Source organism: Lepidochelys kempii, chromosome 15 (assembly GCF_965140265.1).
Source record: "Lepidochelys kempii isolate rLepKem1 chromosome 15, rLepKem1.hap2, whole genome shotgun sequence".
In the NCBI taxonomy this organism is placed as follows: Eukaryota; Metazoa; Chordata; order Testudines; family Cheloniidae; genus Lepidochelys; species Lepidochelys kempii.
This window is the reverse complement of record NC_133270.1, coordinates 30097282-30113890: the sequence shown is the minus strand read 5'-3', so window position 1 is coordinate 30113890 and position 16609 is coordinate 30097282. Positions and strand designations below refer to the sequence as shown.

Genomic DNA, 16609 nt, shown 5'->3' with positions numbered 1-16609 from the left:
GGGGGATGAGGAAGAGGAAGGAAGGGAGGAAGATGGAGGGCGAGGGAAGCCCAGGAGGGGGAGCCAGGGCAGAGCGGACCAGGCAGGACAGCGCCGCGCCCCGCCCCGCCCCGCCCCGCGGCCCCGCTTCCCCGCGCCCGGCCGGAGGCGGCGAGCGCCGGGAGGATGCTGCGGCGGGCGCGGCCGGGCTGGGGGCTCGCCCTGCTGCTGGCGCTGGCGGGGCCGGGCTGGGCGGCGGGGCCCGCGGAGCGGAGCCGGCCCTACGCCGTGCTGCGGAGACAGAACCTGGGTAAGGAGGGGCCGGGCCGGGCCGGGCCGGGCCGGGCCGCTCTCCCCTGGGCCCCGCTCTCCCGCCCCCGGGCTGGGCGTGTCTCGCGCCTCTCCCCCCGGACTCCTGGGTCCCGTTCTCTGCCGGGCTGCGTGAGTCGCCAGTAGCCTGGGGCGGCCCGGCCTGGCGCGGGGGGCTGGTCCCCGTGGATGGGGTTGAGGCGCGCCGCTGTTTGCCCCAACGCCCTTTGCAGTCGCCCGCCCCCGTGATCCCCCCTCCGAGCTGCCCGCTGTGCGGGGCTAGGATCTGAGGGGCCGGGGCCTGGCACCCCGTGGACTGCTCGCCCAGCCTTGGGGCAGCCCCTGGCCCACGCCAGTCTGCCCCCCTCGGAGCCCTGGGCTCCCCGTGCCGGCCTTTCGGGCCGGGGACGCTCTGCCCCCCGGCACAACGGGGTGTTTCCACACTTTGGGGGGTTCAGTGGCCTTTTTGGTTTTTTTCCCTTTCAAAAAATAGATGTGTGGTTTGTTTCGTGAGTGTTTGATTAGCCATCTAAAATAAAGTCAAACTCCAGACCAAACATTTTGCTTTGGACTAAATTATTCCCCCCCCCTTGAGTTTTCTTTAGCAGAGAACATTTAACTGGGTAGGGCTGAGCCCTAATTGGAATGAAAACAAATTTGACAGTCTCAAAATACTCCACAAAATATAATTTCTGTTCTCCACACAGCTGTAGCACAGACCCATTTTTCACAGTGAGGAAGGAAGGAGAGGACAGCCCTGACATGCTGGCTGGTTTTCTTCTCCCCTCTCCCCTACTGTGAGATTGTTGTCTGCTATTCCCTCTTCCCTGGTGGCTACGAGCACCACGTGGGTTATTATTGTGTATATCCAGCACAGTAAATGCACACAGAGCCAGCTAGCCTAGACAGCTGAACATGCTGCTGCTGATTTGATTGTTAAATCTCTTGAAATGATGTGAGCCTCAATGGAAGACATCAGAAGGCCTTGCAGAGCGAAGGCCCTTACGTATGTACACACTAGGTACAGCACAGGCTGCTGCAGGGCAAGCTCCCCTCAACCTGTGTTGCAATGTGCCCCCAATTCTGGAGAGACCGACTCCAGAGGGTGTCTTCTATGGCCTACTTCTTGGCGTCTCTGAGATGACGGAAGTCAGGTGACTCGTGACATTGATGGCCGGTTCTGTGACGTGGGCAGCAGTGGTTGCTCAAGTTGTACTGAGAAGAGTCGCATTGAGGATCCAGATATGTATTTCATAAATAAAGATCGGTGAGGGACAACTTCCCCTTGTTGACTCTATTCAGGCACACAACCAGAGCTGCCTCAACTCAAAACCTGCAGACTCATCAGTCTGTGCCCTGGGGAAATGCAGTCTAATGTTCTTGAAGCTGGAGGATGTAAATTATTCCTGACTGACTGATTCCTTCAAGTTCAAAGTTCTAATATTTACAAACTATGGAGGGAGTTTCTTTGTAGGTTTGTGAGTTGTGAGCAAGAGAAACATCACATTTTGACAGGTTTCAGAGTAACAGCCGTGTTAGTCTGTATTCGCAAAAAGAAAAGGAGGACTTGTGGCACCTTAGAGACTAACCAATTTATTAGAGCATAAGCTTTATATATACCTCTGTGTGTATATATAAAGCCTGCTGCAGTTTCCACGATATGCATCTGAAGAAGTGAGCTGTAGCTCACGAAAGCTTATGCTCTAATAAATTGGTTAGTAGCAGGACAGTGGGGTGGGAATAGGTATTGTTTCATATTCTCTGTGTATATATAAAGCCTGCTGCAGTTTCCACGATATGCATCTGAAGAAGTGAGCTGTAGCTCACGAAAGCTTATGCTCTAATAAATTGGTTAGTAGCAGGACAGTGGGGTGGGAATAGGTATTGTTTCATATTCTCTGTGTATATATAAAGCCTGCTGCAGTTTCCACGATATGCATCTGAAGAAGTGAGCTGTAGCTCACGAAAGCTTATGCTCTAATAAATTGGTTAGTCTCTAAGGTGCCACAAGTCCTCCTTTTCTTATCACATTTTGACATTCTTAGAACAAAATGTTTTGAGTTTCCTTTTGAAATAACATTTTGTTTTGCATTGCTTTAATTTTGTATTGGATTTTATTTTAAAACACTTAAAAGTCAAAAGCAAAATGAAATGTTTCAGTTGACCTGACTGTTGTTTTTTATTTTTATTTTCTTTTTCTGGAGAATTTTGAAATTTTCAGGTTTTGTTCCTAATTGGAATGAAAACAAATTTCAAAATCTGCAAAGCCTCCATGAAATGGAATTTCCATTCTCCACACAGCTCTGCTTATCTCCAAGCTGGTGTGGGTAGCAATTGCAAACTGAGGAGCAAGTTGGATAAGTGAACCTGAGTCAGCTCTATGACAAGGCTGGTAAGGTTAGGAGGGGTCTGATATATCCAAGGCTACCCCAGCCTCTGTCTTTTGGAAAAAAGAATGCACCTCCTCAGAGGGGAGTATGTATCCTGCTGAGAGGTAGGTGGTGCACGTATGCACCACAGATCTTCTCCCTCTAGTGGCTGCAGGCCCACTGTGGTTGTGATCCTAAGAACCCCTTAGTGCCAGAAAGCAAGGGGGTTACAAGAATATCCTGATTCTAGTATGTACATTCCAGTTCACCAAAGACTGTCCGTGAGATCTTAAATGAAAGCCAGGGTCACGTTAGTTGTTAATGTCGTTATTAGTTTCATGTAGAGGTATTATGCCAGGAGTTACGTATGTATACTGAAAATGTGTTTAAAAGCCTGCATCAAGGCAAAGTTGACAAATAGGTTTTCTGTTTGACCTGATGGCTTCACATCTACATACAAAATCAACAGGGAAGAAGCAGGACAAAGGAAAAACAAGCAATGTTTTTTTTTTACCATCTCTGAGTACAAAGAACTTTTGGGATATAAGTAGAAGACAAAAAGACACTCCTTTATCCTACATCTTGAAAGTAAATGATCAGCGTGTTTACATTCATGAAAACAGGTTTCAGAGTAGCAGCCGTGTTAGTCTGTATTCGCAAAAAGAAAAGGAGTACTTGTGGCACCTTAGAGACTAACCAATTTATTTGAGCATAAGCTTTCGTGAGCGACAGCTCACTTCATCAGATGTATTCAGTGGAAAATACAGTGGGGAGATTTATGTACATAGAGAACATGAAACAATGGGTGTTACCATACACACTGTAACAAGAGTGATCACTTAAGCTATTACCAGCTTACTGGTAATTACTTGAGCTATTACCAGCAGGGGGTGAGGGGGACCTTTTGTAGTGATAATCAAGATGGGCCATTTCCAGCAGTTGACAAGAACGTCTGAGGAACGGTGTGGTGGGGGGGAATAAACATGGGGAAATAGTTTTACTTTGTGTAATGACCCATCCACTCCCAGTCTTTATTCAAGCCTAAGTTAATTGTATCCAGTTTGCAAATAAATTCCAATTCAGCAGTCTCTCGGTGGAGTCTATTTTTGAAGTTTTTTTGTTGAAGAGTTGCAACTTTTAGGTCTGTAATCGAGTGACCAAAGAGATTGAAGTGTTCTCCGACTGGTTTTTGAATGTTATAATTCTTGATGTCTGATTTGTGTCCATTTATTCTTTTACACAGAGACTGTCCAGTTTGACCAGTGTACATGGCAGAGGGGCATTGCTGGCACATGATGGCATATATCACACTGTAGATGTGCAGGTGAACAAGCCTCTGATAGTGTGGCTGATGTGATTAGGCCCTATGATGGTGTCCCCTGAATAGATATGTGGATGCAGTTGGCAACGGGCTTTGTTGCAAGGATAGGTTCCTGGGTTAGTGGTTGTGGTGTGTGGTTGCTGGTGAATGTTTGCTTCAGGTTGGGGGGCTGTTCGTAAGCAAGGACTGACCTGTCTCCTAAGATCTGTGAAAGTGATGGGTCGTCCCTCAGGATAGGTTGTAGATCCTTGATGATGCATTGGAGAGGTTTTAGTTGGGGGCTGAAGGTGACGGCTAGTGGCGTTCTGTTATTTTCTTTGTTGGGCCTGTCCTGTAGTAGGTAACTTCTGGGTACTCTTCTGGCTCTGTCAGTCTGTTTCTTCACTTCAGCAGGTGAGTATTGTAGTTGTAAGAATGCTTGATAGAGATCTTGTAGGTGTTTGTCTCTGTCTGAGGGGTTGGAGCAAATGCGGTTGTATCGTAGAGCTTGGATGTAGACAATGGATCGTGTGGTGTGGTCTGGATGAAAGCTGGAGACATGTAGGTAGGAATAGCGGTCAGTAGGTTTCTGGTATAGGGTGGTGTTTATGTGACCATCGCTTATTAGCACTGTAGTGTCCAGGAGGTGGATCTCTTGTGTGGACTGGTCCAGGCTGAGGTTGATGGTGGGATGGAAATTGTTGAAATCATGGTGGAATTCCTCAAGCTGTAATTCTTCAACAAAAAAACTTCAAAAACAGACTCCAACGAGAGACTGCTAAATTGGAATTAATTTGCAAACTAGATACAATCAACTTAGGCTTGAATAAAGACTGGGAGTGGATGGGTCATTACACAAAGTAAAACTATTTCTCCATGTTTATTTCCCCCCCCCCCACACACACACACACTGTTCCTCAGACGTTCTTGTCAACTGCTGGAAATGGCCCACCTTGATTATCACTACAAAAGGTTTGCGCCCCCCACGCCCGCTCTCCTGCTGGTAATAGCTCACCTTAAGTGATCGCTCTCATTACAGTGTGTATGGTAATATCCATTGTTTCATGTTCTCTATGTATATAAATCTCCCCACTGTATTTTCCACTGAATGCATCCGATGAAGTGAGCTGTAGCTCACGAAAGCTCATGCTCAAATAAATGTTAGTCTCTAAGGTGCCACAAGTACTCCTTTTCTTTTTAGTCATGAAAATAGGAACTCTGCCTACCTTGGTGGAAGATGTTGAAATGACTTTGGGTTAGATCTTCTTTAGCCAGTAGGTTAGCCTGTTAAGTTTAGTCTCTAAAAAGAGTGTAATGATTTTGTTTTATATGTAACCCTTTTGTTTCCATTATTCTTACTCATTATCTGTTGAACCTTTGGTAAACTTACATTTCTAGTGAAATTGAGGGTCTCTCAGTGCTGGGATATTAAGTTATGATCTGATTGTGAGGTTAATCAGTCAGACTGGTGTGTACTCTGTTCCCGTGGAGACAGCAGACCTGGTATTTCAGTGAGTGTTCAGTGGAGAAGGGTTTGGACTACAGGGGAATGCTGCAAAGGGGTTTAGGGACCTACTATTGTAAGGCAAAATAAGGGCTGGCATTGCCCAGAGAAGATTTTGTTCAGGTGGCTAACAGGTTGGTGGTGTCAGAGAGCTGACACCCAGTTAAGCACAAACAAGTCCCCCTCTCACAGGAGACAGGCAGGCAACAGGGAGACTTGCAGTCCTGGGTACCCCAAACACCATCACAGGGTTAGTAACTGAAATTCTTCTTCAGCTCAAGTAGATCTATGGGTTGGATTAGGGGTTTTCTGAGCCAAGGTTTCTGGGTTCTCTCCCTCATGCACACTTGTGTCCATATAGCCAAGGCCCCTCGTATTCCACAGCTGTAAAATTCATCCCTTGTTGAAGAATTGGGCTCCAGATTCTTTGATTTCATTTGAAAACCAGTTTCTAGCCCTCATGGTTGTTGCAAAAATGACCTCAGAATGGTAAGATGAGACAGTGCTGTCTTCCTAAGTTTGAAGATGGCCTGAAACTATAACCTTGAGAGCTGTGAGCTGCCCCATTCATCTAATTAGGTGTGGACTCTGGAACCTAAAGATATGTGGCATTTTGAAAACTGAAAATGTGACGATAGTATAAGACAACATTTAAATATAAAAATTGCTCACAGCTGATGTACTGATGGAGTTTTTTATTGAATGCAAGTCGAGTGGGGAAAAAAAAATCCATTTTAAAAATGTATTGAAATTGCCACAGCATTGAGGTCCAGTTTGCTGCAGACAGTGTGGGTTCTCGAGTAGCTGGTGACTGTCTGTATACATATAGCCACGGATGCATTAGTCTAACAAGCTATGTTTTACAGCTGCCCAGCTTCCATATTTGGCAGATCTGGTAGTCCCTGGTGGCCCGGATCTGGAAATACAGTAGTTTTCACCCTCCTTGGGATGGTAGCAATGGCATCAAGGATCACTGAAATTGGAAACTGATCTCCCCAAGTTTGGGATCCCTCAGGGCAGGGCCTGTTCATCCACACCAGTGGGTATCCAGCATAAGCATCCCATCTTGTTGCTAGTTTAAACAGCAGTTAGGTGTGAGTAGAAAGTCTCATCTAGTTATCAGATTAAAATCAGAAGTGAACAAGGGAACAAAACTATTGTGGAATACAAAGGATGCTAGCCCAGCCACTCAAGTTTTGTTCTGTTCTTATCTCTCTCTGGCTGTTGCGTACATTAGATGAAAGGTTTCTGAAAGCAGAAGCCTTTGTGTTGATGTGCGAGTGAAGTAATTTTAAAGTTTCATTTCAAATGTTATCTCTAGGAAAGGTTTCAGAGTAGCAGCCATGTTAGTCTGTATTCGCAAAAAGAAAAGGAGGACCTGTGGCACCTTAGAGACTAACCAATTTATTTGAGCATAAGCTTTCGTGAGCTACAGCTCACTTCATCGGGTGCATCCTTAATAAGGAGATGTTCTTCATGTGACAAATTGTCTAACAGCAACAATCAAATAGACTGAAAAAAGTGAGCATCTGAAAATGAGAGCAGCAAGTTGGGAGGAAAGATAACATGCTAGCAGTGAGCAGGGTAAAATACAAGTTGGCTGTAAATTTTTCAACTACTGCTGTTGGAGCCTGCAGGAGAACTAAGTGTATGTTCTGTGAAGCTTTATGGGCACATGGGAGGGAGGGGATGGATAGTATTTTCTAAATTGGGATGACCATATGGTATTATCCAATAATAAAATGCACCCCCTATTATATGGATTAAAAACTGGATAACTTCAGTTCTCCAGAAGTAATCCTATATGGGGGACCATCATTCCAGTGGTGGTGATTCTAGAGGGGTCTAGTAAGGATCAGTTCTTGGCCCAGTGCTATTCAATATCTCTTTCAGCAATGTAGAGGAAAACACAAATGGGTAAAGTTTGTAGATGACACAAATTGGTAGAGTGGTAAAAAAAAATTGTAAGGGCAAGTCTGGTCTACAGAGCCATCTGGATTGCATGGGAAACTAGGCTCCCTTGGAACAAAAAGAGGGACTGTGACTCAGAAAAGGACTGCAGGGTTGGGGAGGAGGGTCGTCATGGTGGATAATCAGCTAAACATGAGCTTGCAGTGTGATGTGGTATTTGAGAGCAAATGCAATCCTTGGCTGTATAAACTGGGGAATATTGAGTCGAAGTTATTACAACTGTATTGGGCATTAGGGAGACCCGTTACTGGGATAGTGTGTCCCGTTCTGGTGTCGACACTTGAAAAAGAATGTGGACAAATTGGAAATCCTTCAGAAAAGGGCTACAAGAATGATTTGAGGTCTGGAAGACCTGCATCAGTGAGAGACTAAAGCTCAATCTGTTCAGTTGATCAAAGAGAAGGTTCAGAGGCGCTATGAGTATCGACTGGAGAGAATATTTCTGGTAGTAAAGGCCTCTTCATTCTAGCAGACAAGGGCACAAGATCCCATGGCTGGAAGCTGAAGCTATACAAATTCAGGCTAGACACACGGTGCAGATTATTTAGTGCATGTAATTAGCCATTGGAACAGTTTACCTAGGGGTATGGGTGCATTTTATCACTTGAAGTCTTTAAATCAAGACTAGCCCTTTCTAAACGGTAGGCTGTAGATCAGCCATGAGTGATTGGGCTTGACACAGGAATCGCTGTGTAAAAATCTCCAGCTTGTTATGCTGGAGGTCAGACTAGATCATAATGGTCCCTTCTGGTCATAAATGCTATGAATTAATAAGTACTAAAATCCTGCCTGTGGCCACCCACTCTCAGTAACCACACATTGTTATTCCAGATGAACTCCAACAAGCAGCCATTTATTTTGCTTGATAATGCTACCAAAATATACAAGCAAGTGTTCCAGGGCAAGCGGTGGTGGGGCACGCTCAGAGTGCTGAGTGGCCCGTGCGTGTGCACCAGGCATACGTTTCACAAACACTGGGTGAGGGCAAATGTTCACATGCAGCTGCAGCTTTAAAAGGGTGAAAGTCTGGCCAGAAATGCAAAGGCAAATTAGGGGCGTGGTCCAACTCCCATTATAGACCAGGGAAAAACGGACTTAACTGGGAATGGGGTGATATCTAGGGACTCCTGATAAATTCACAGCAGAACCTTTGATGTCACCAGTTTGGGACATGCTGCACTAAATGGGAAGATAGACATACATGCATGTGACCTTTTTCCTCTTATACTTGCCCCTATTCCACACATGCCATTTCTTCCCTCTTGCAGTGCTCATGGGGAGCATCTTCAGTATCCTGTTGATCACCATGATCCTGATGGCAGTGTGTGTCTACAAGCCCATTCGACGACGGTAGCAGAGCGGGAAGAATCGAAATGGATTGGTCACCTTGCTTGTGGAAATTTTGCGAACAAATCCCTGGTGCTCAAAAATGACCCATGCTATGCAGTGACCATAAATCCAGCCTGATTTGTTGTCTGATTTCTGGCTTGTAAACCACTACGGCTGCTTAGTAAAGAGACTGAGAAGTATTTTTTTTTCTCTAACATGTAATGTAACCAGTTGTTTCCCTTGCAGAAGCATGCCTACAACTGCTTGGCTGCTCTCACCGACACCATAGCTAGAATCTGAAAATCTCCTCCCAGATCTCTAGCAATTTGTAGCTCAGCAGAGGTCTGTGTCTTCAAACATGGGTGCCTAAAGTTAGACACAAATAAATGTGGTCTCAGTCTGGCAAATCTTACGTCGGTGACTGATCCTAAGCATTCATGTTTGAAAATATTAGCTGTGTACTTCAGTTAGTATTTGGCCTAACTCTGATAAGAAAGGCTAGGAATATGTGAAGTATTTTACTTTGGTATTGCCCATAGGAAGACTTTCTCACTTAGACTTGCTGTATTTCTGAATTCTGCTCTCAGTTCCTGGGTGGGACTATGGTATGAGTAACCCTCATGATACTCCTTAAACACAGCCTCTAAGTGATTCTAACATGAAAACAATGTACTTTAGATAATGTGGTTCACGTGCCATTTTTGGCAGCAAGGCTGATTACAATTTCAGCTGTTTCAAATGTCAAAGTTTTCTAGATCTAGTCTGTCAAATACCCACTGGACTACAGTGTGGTGGTATCAGAGTTAAATGGAAAACTTTTTGATTTCTGTTCTAAAAATCATCATTTTGCAAGCAGGCAAGTGCATTGGATTCTGATGTATTGATTGGTTTTGCTGTCTTAAGGAATGCAACTCTCCACTCAAGCATGAAGTCTTTTACCAGGTTTCTAGAGTGAATCTTATAAAAGTCAGTCAAAAGGCGAGGGCTTAAACATGCTCTAGTCATGAACTTGGCTTTGTAGGGCTGGCCTACGCACACATTTGAACTGAAATAAAAGTGTGAATTAAAACTGATTTCATTATTTTGGGGGCATGTTGGTTTGTTACTAAAAGGCTTGGGTTCAGTAGATGAAATGACTAGCCGTGTAAACTTCAGCCCCTTACATATTTCCAAGAAAGTCAGTCATGGTTGAGAGCCTGCTTTAATGAGATTGAGGGACTGTTGCTTTCAAAACTTGTGGAAGTGTGTGTTTAAGTTATGTGCAGCTCTCAGTTACGTGCATTTTATGTGATGTATTTACACTGGCAAATCCCACTTGCGTATAAATGCTGCTGTTTAATTTTGCACTGGTATAAGTGTTGTTTGGATTTTTCTTGTTTGATATTTAACAAAGGACTGCTTTGGTGGTCATTTATTTTAGAATATTTTAATTTCACGTGAGGAACAACTCCCTGCATCTCTTCTGTTGTCTTCAACCTTCTGTTGTGGCTTTATGTAACATCTGCTGGTTCCATTTTATTTAAAGGGATGATGTGACTGCTGGTGAAAGTAGTGATGACTCTTTGCTGCTTGTCTGTATTGTAATAAGATGATGTCCTGGTGTTTGTAACCTGCAATTCCCAGCCTTTAAGTAAAATATGAGCTAAAGTGAGAGTAAACTGGTGATAAGTTTTAGTTCTTGCTGCTCCTTTTTCTGTTTTGTAAATTGTATCAGCTGAGTCATCTGTCTGCTCTCCGTCTGTCTTCATTTCGTCTAAGATGACACTTTCATCTTCATTAGGGTGGTAGGGAGGGAAAGTCCAGCTGCATTCAAGGTTATAGGCTTGTAGCTACAGCTCTATCTGCTTGCTTGGAGTGATATTCTTGTTTACATTCCCCACACCCAGCTACCTCCCTTGTTGTACAAATAAAAAGCTAACCCAACAAGTCTGTTGTTTGTGTACAGATATTCTGCACATGTTACAAACTCTGCCACAGCTCTGTGGAAGGACTTGGCAAGCAGCCCTGCAGCCATTACTGACAGTCACCCTACAGGCAGGGAGAACCCCAGGGTGAGTGAGGATTATCAAACAAGACCTTATGGGCTCATCTACGTAGGGACACTCAAGAAGGTGAAGACTAAATTACTAACAATATGAGGTTAATGTGCAGAAGTTGAAATGTAGAAAGCCCCTGTACGGATATTTAGAAGTAAAGTGGCTTTAGTTTGCTGTAGCTTAAGCCACAGTGAACTAAGCCCATGTCATTTCTAAGCCACAATCAACTAAGACCACCGAGAGGTTTAATGCACTTTAACTTCACACTTTCAGTTAACTCACAGTCACTTTCCTGAGTGTCCCCATATAGATGAGCCCTAAGAGCTTTTTAGCTGCAGCAAGCTACAATGTGGCCAAAATTCTCAAAGATGTCCACTATTTTGGGGTGACTTGTCGAGCGGGCTAAGATAGCCAGGGTGAGAGTTTCAGAGCTAAGCACCTACAACCCCTTGTGACTGCATTTGGAGTGCTCAACACTGGTGAAAGTCAGGGTCTCACTGCCTCCAGTGAGGCACCCTACATTAGAAAACTTGTGAATTCTTTCCCAGGAGAACATTCAGCTGCAGCACTGCATGACAGTCTGCCTCCCCTCGGAAGTGTTCAGACAACTGACGCAAACTTTATCATCAGTATTAATGCAAATTTCAGATGAGCTTCTATCTGCTGACTTTCTTCCCATAGCACCCAGCTGATCTGACTTACTGAAAATTGAGTAATAGGACTGCTTAAAAACCCACCAGCTGAGCAGCCACTATCTTCTCTCACAACCGAGTTCTAGCTGTGATGCAACTCTTTCCTCCAGTGGCAATCCACGTTAAGGAAACTAGCGGCCACTGGAACTCCGTGTTTTTATAGAACAAATGGTTGTTGATGGCAAAATTGTAGGAGCAATTACTTTAAAAAATTGTCTATGGTTTTAATCCTGCACTATCTTAACTTAGCAGCAGGTCCTCAAGGAATCAATTCTGAAGCACTTAGAGGAGAGGAAAGTGATCAGGAACAGTCAGCATGGATTCACCAAGGGCAAGTCATGCCTGACTAATCTAATTGCCTTATATGACAAGATAACTGGCTCTGTGGATGAGGGGAAAGCAGTGGACGTGTTGTTCCTTGACTTTAGCAAAGCTTTTGACACGGTCTCCTACAGTATTCTTGCCAGTAAGTTAAAGAAGTATGGGCTGGATGAATGGACTATAAGGTGGATAGAAAGCTGGCTAGATTGTCGGGCTCAACGGGTAGTGAGCAATGGCTCCATGTCTATATGGCAGCTGGTATCAAGTGGAGTGCCCTAAGGGTTGGTCCTCGGGCCGGTTTTGTTCAATATCTTCATAAATGATCTGGAGGATGGTGTGGATTGCACCCTTAGCAAGTTTGCAGATGACACTAAACTGGGAGGAGCGGTAGATACGCTGGAGGGTAGGGATAGGATACAGAGGGCCCTAAACAAATTAGTGGATTGGGCCAAAAGAAATCTGATGATGTTCAACAAGGACAAGTGCAGAGTCCTGCACTTAGGACGGAAGAATCCCATGCACTGCTACAGACTAGGGACTGAATGGCTCGGCAGCAGTTCTGCAGAAAAGGACCTAGGGGTTACAGTGGACGAGAAGCTGGATACGAGTCAACAGTATGCCCTTGTTGCCAAGAAGGCCAATGGCATTTTGGGATGTATAAGTAGGTGCATTGCCAGCAGATCGAGGGACGTGATCGTTCCCCTCTATTCGACATTGGTGAGGCCTCATCTGGAGTACTGTGTCCAGTTTTGGGCGGCACACTGCGAGAAGGATGTGGAAAAATTGGAAGGAGTCCAGCAGAGGGCAACAAAATTGATTAGGGGACTGGAACACATGACTTATGAGGAAAGGCTGAGGGAACTGGGATTGTTTAGTCTGCGGAAGAGAAGAATGAGGGGGGATTTGATCGCTGCTTTCAACTACCTGAAAGGGGGTTCCAAAGAGGATGGATCGAGACTATTCTCAGTGGTAGCAGATGACAGAATGAGGAGTAATGGTCTCAAGTTGCAGTGGGGGAGGTTTAGGTTGGATATTAGGAAAAACTTTTTCACTAGGAGGGTGGTGAAGCACTGGAATGCGTTACCTAGGGAGGTGGTGGAATCTCCTTCCTTAGAAGTTTTTAAGGTCAGGCTTGACAAAGCCCTGGCTGGGATGATTTAGTTGGGAATTGGTCCTGCTTCGAGCAGGGGGTTGGAGTAGCTGACCTCCTGAGGTCCCTTCCAACTCTGATATTCTATGATTATTTAACACTGTGGTATCTGAATGCAGACTGACATTGTAGGGAACATTTCACTTGCTCCGTATGAATGTTTCTCCAAGACAAAGCATGCTAACTGACCAGTAGCATTCTAGGACAGAATAAAGAAATACTGTATCCACTTTTGAAGTTCAGGGAGCATTTAGAGAGAGACTAATGATATAATTTGAATATACCAAAGGAGTAAGTGTGACTTTTACAAAAACTGCTCTCAGGTTGGAAATAGGCACACGTACATCTTAGCATGTCCAGCATCAGAATACCTAGCCTCACATTACTTTAGTAAGGTTTCAGAGTAGCAGCCGTGTTAGTCTGTATTCGCAAAAAGAAAAGGAGGACTTGTGGCACCTTAGAGCCTAACCAATTTATTTGAGCATGAGCTTTCGTGAGCTACAGCTCACTTCATCGGATGCATACCGTGGAAACTGCAGCAGACTTTATATATACACAGAGAATATGAAACAATACCTCCTCCCACCCCACTGTCCTGCTGGTAATAGCTTATCTAAAGTGATCATCAGGTGGGCCATTTCTAGCACAAATCCAGGTTTTCTGGATTTCTGGGGGTGTGGGGGGGTGGAGGGTGAGAAAACCTGGATTTGTGTTGGAAATGGCCCACCTGATGATCACTTTAGATAAGCTATTACCAGCAGGACAGTGGGGTGGGAGGAGGTATTGTTTCATATTCTCTGTGTATATATAAAGTCTGCTGCAGTTTCCACGGTATGCATCCGATGAAGTGAGCTGTAGCTCACGAAAGCTCATGCTCAAATAAATTGGTTAGTCCATTACTTTAGTACTGAATTTGTGGGGAGACTGAAATCTAGTGAATGACCCACATTGCTCCTTGCTTCCTATCTGTCCCTTAAGGCCTCAAATTTATTTGCTTTATTTGAAATTTAGTGGTACAACTGAGTTGATTAGCAAGGGGGCTTTACTTCTTCCTTGTCTTTATGTATTGCAGATACACCTACACTTAATATTTTATGAATTGCAGATGCAAGTTTTAAGTTAATATCACTAGGTACTAACCACACCTGCAACATGTTCTTCTGTTTGTACATTACAGCTGTTTTTGCACTATGAATTTAGAGAATACTGAGGCAGTCTGACTTCAGTGGAGGTGGAAAGGTCTTTAGGGCTGTTTATCCCTGTAGGCAAATTGAAGTGTTCCACTTTCAGAATTTACCACCACTTCTGCATTTTTCTTTTCCTCTAGCGCAACCTATGATACTTGCTGTACATGCTGCACTCAAAACTTACCCGTCTCCCTTGATGAGCTAGTCATTTCAGACTGTTCAGATGAAATATATTTAGGCCGAATAAATCAGTACCCTACTCCCAACTGCTCCCAGAATAGATTGAGGAACTACAGCCCTGATTCAGCAAGGTACTTAAGCCCTTGAAGTAAATGTTACTAAATGCATGCTTAAATACATAAGACTGATTCAGGAGGGTCTGGGTAAGTGAATTACAATTGATCCTGCTAATAATTATTGTCCTGTTCACTATGCTTTCCTATTGCAGTCATCAAAAGATAGCTGTTCAGACTGAAATAAAACTGGGTTAGCTCCCGAACAGACTGAACTCTCCCTACATCTCAATACATTAATGCAGCAACTGCACCTCTTCCTGGTTAAATACGAATTGCTACTTTCAGGATATCTAAATGCAGTGGAAAAGTGTCCATAGTAAGCTGTGTTCAAAAGAAATTACAAATATACCTAAATGCTTGAAATGACAGCAGAACAGCACCAACAATCTGTCCTAAACGTTTAGTCTCATTTTCAGGGACAATTATAGGGCTACTGTGGATCACATGGAGATTCAATCACTGTCAAATTACAGCATGAATTTTAAGAGAGCAGAGTTAATCTGGATTTATAATCCATAAAAGATGGTTAGAGCTTTAGTGATTCATAGCTTTTTAGAGAAGAGTATGTACTTTCTAAATAAGCTCTGTAGAAAGTGAGAACCCCACAAACTATAAAAAAATAATTTGCCCTTTTAAAAAAATGCCTCTGTAAACATCAACTATAATATGCACTACTTTACTGGTGTATTGCCTTCACACACAAGGATACTTGCAGATCTCAAACAAAAGGACTATATTTCTAAGGGTCTAAAATGCTTCTCATTTACTCTGAGAATATTTGTGCTGTACAAAGGGTTTCAAAACAGAAGATTCAAAGTTACCCAAAAATGTCTGCATGGATTATGTGTGTCAGTTTTTTACGGTAATTCTCTTAGACTAACACTGCATATTTGATAGCTTTGTATATGAAAATGTCTCATTTAAGCAAAAGGTACATCATCAAAAACATAGAAAAGCAAAAAAATCTTAAATATCAGACCTCAGTTATTATGCTTCAAGGTAGGAGTTATTAAATCAAAGGCTTAACATCTTTGACTTGAGAAAAACAATTTCTATCCCAAAAGAGCAAAGCACTTTGCTCTTAGAAACATGCAGCAGCCACACAAGAAGTTGTGATTTGGTTTTTTTAAACACCTTAAGAACATACAGTGAATTACATGAGCAGGTTACACCGCTGATGCTTTTACTAATTAGTAACTATCATTAAAAAAAGCTAGAAAACAGCAGTTAACCTTGGGCTTTTTTCAGAGGAGGGATAGTACCAGTTCTCCAGCATGACATTCAGTTGCCTTAGCCACGAGACCAGTTCTCTGCCGGTAGGTCCCTGCCTCACTCATCGCATGCCTTTAGGGTGGCCAGATAGCAAGTGTGAAAAATCAGGACAGGGGTGGGGGTAGAGGGGTAATATGAGCCTATATAAGAAAAAGACCCAAAAATCAGGACTGTCCCTATAAAATCTGGACATCTGGTCACCTTACATGCCTTCCAAAGTTGGACAGTTCAAAAATCCTGAGTCAGACCTCCCAAAAATGATGAGATTAAAAAATGAAAGATAAATAAAAAACAACACTGTTTTTTGGTCTCACTTTTTGAACGACCCCTGCCAACCCCCATGTCCATGGCTGCCTCATGGTACAGCACCTCCAGCTTCTCCCCAAACCCAAAAATCCTAGTTTATTTTGTGCCCTTCGCATGCCCATCCCCCAGCCCTGCAATTAGTTATGCCATCCCAACCTTCATGTCAACTTTGCCCACCCCCCAGTTCATCACTGCCCCTCCTGCAGCTCCAGGGGGTTCTTCACCCTTCCATTAGTGGGAGCTCCAGGGGCTCACCCTCTCTTCCCCTTCTCAGGCCTGCTGTTGCAAGGATGGAGAGGCAGCAGAGCTGCTGGGCTGTTTCTGCTCCCCATCGCCCTCCCCAGTGCTTTGAGAATGCTGTCAGCTGGCCCCTTTCCTACCCCAGAACTCCTCCTGAGAGCGCTCTGACCTGCCTCTTGCAGCAGCCCCGATTGGCTGCTCATCCCAGGAGGTGGGGAAGGAGAGGGAGTTCCAGACAGGGTTGAAAAAAATCAAACAAGGGCTGGAAATTGTGTCATTGGGCCCAGCAGGGGCTAACAATGTTACAGTCAATTCAGAAGTGTAGGCACCGCTAGTCACCCCTCTTTC

The 16609-nt window shown here is 44.2% G+C and overlaps 1 protein-coding gene across 1 annotated transcript; it reads left to right on the top strand.

Moving 5' to 3' along the window:
• Window positions 1-10687, top strand: C15H12orf76 (chromosome 15 C12orf76 homolog). Its single transcript, XM_073312946.1, has 2 exons — window positions 1-289; window positions 8701-10687. Exons 1-2 carry the CDS (start codon window positions 166-168, stop codon window positions 8784-8786), a joined length of 210 nt encoding a protein of 69 aa, XP_073169047.1. The 5' UTR covers window positions 1-165; the 3' UTR covers window positions 8787-10687.
• The last annotated feature ends 5922 nt before the right edge of the window (window positions 10688-16609 follow it).

Coding starts and splice junctions, on each gene's coding strand:
- C15H12orf76 (XM_073312946.1), top strand. CDS start 166: ATGCTGCGGCGGGCGCGGCCGGGCTGGGGGCTCGCCCTGCTGCTGGCG. Junction 290..8,700: donor GCTGCGGAGACAGAACCTGG/GTAAGGAGGGGC, acceptor TCCCTCTTGCAG/TGCTCATGGGGAGCATCTTC.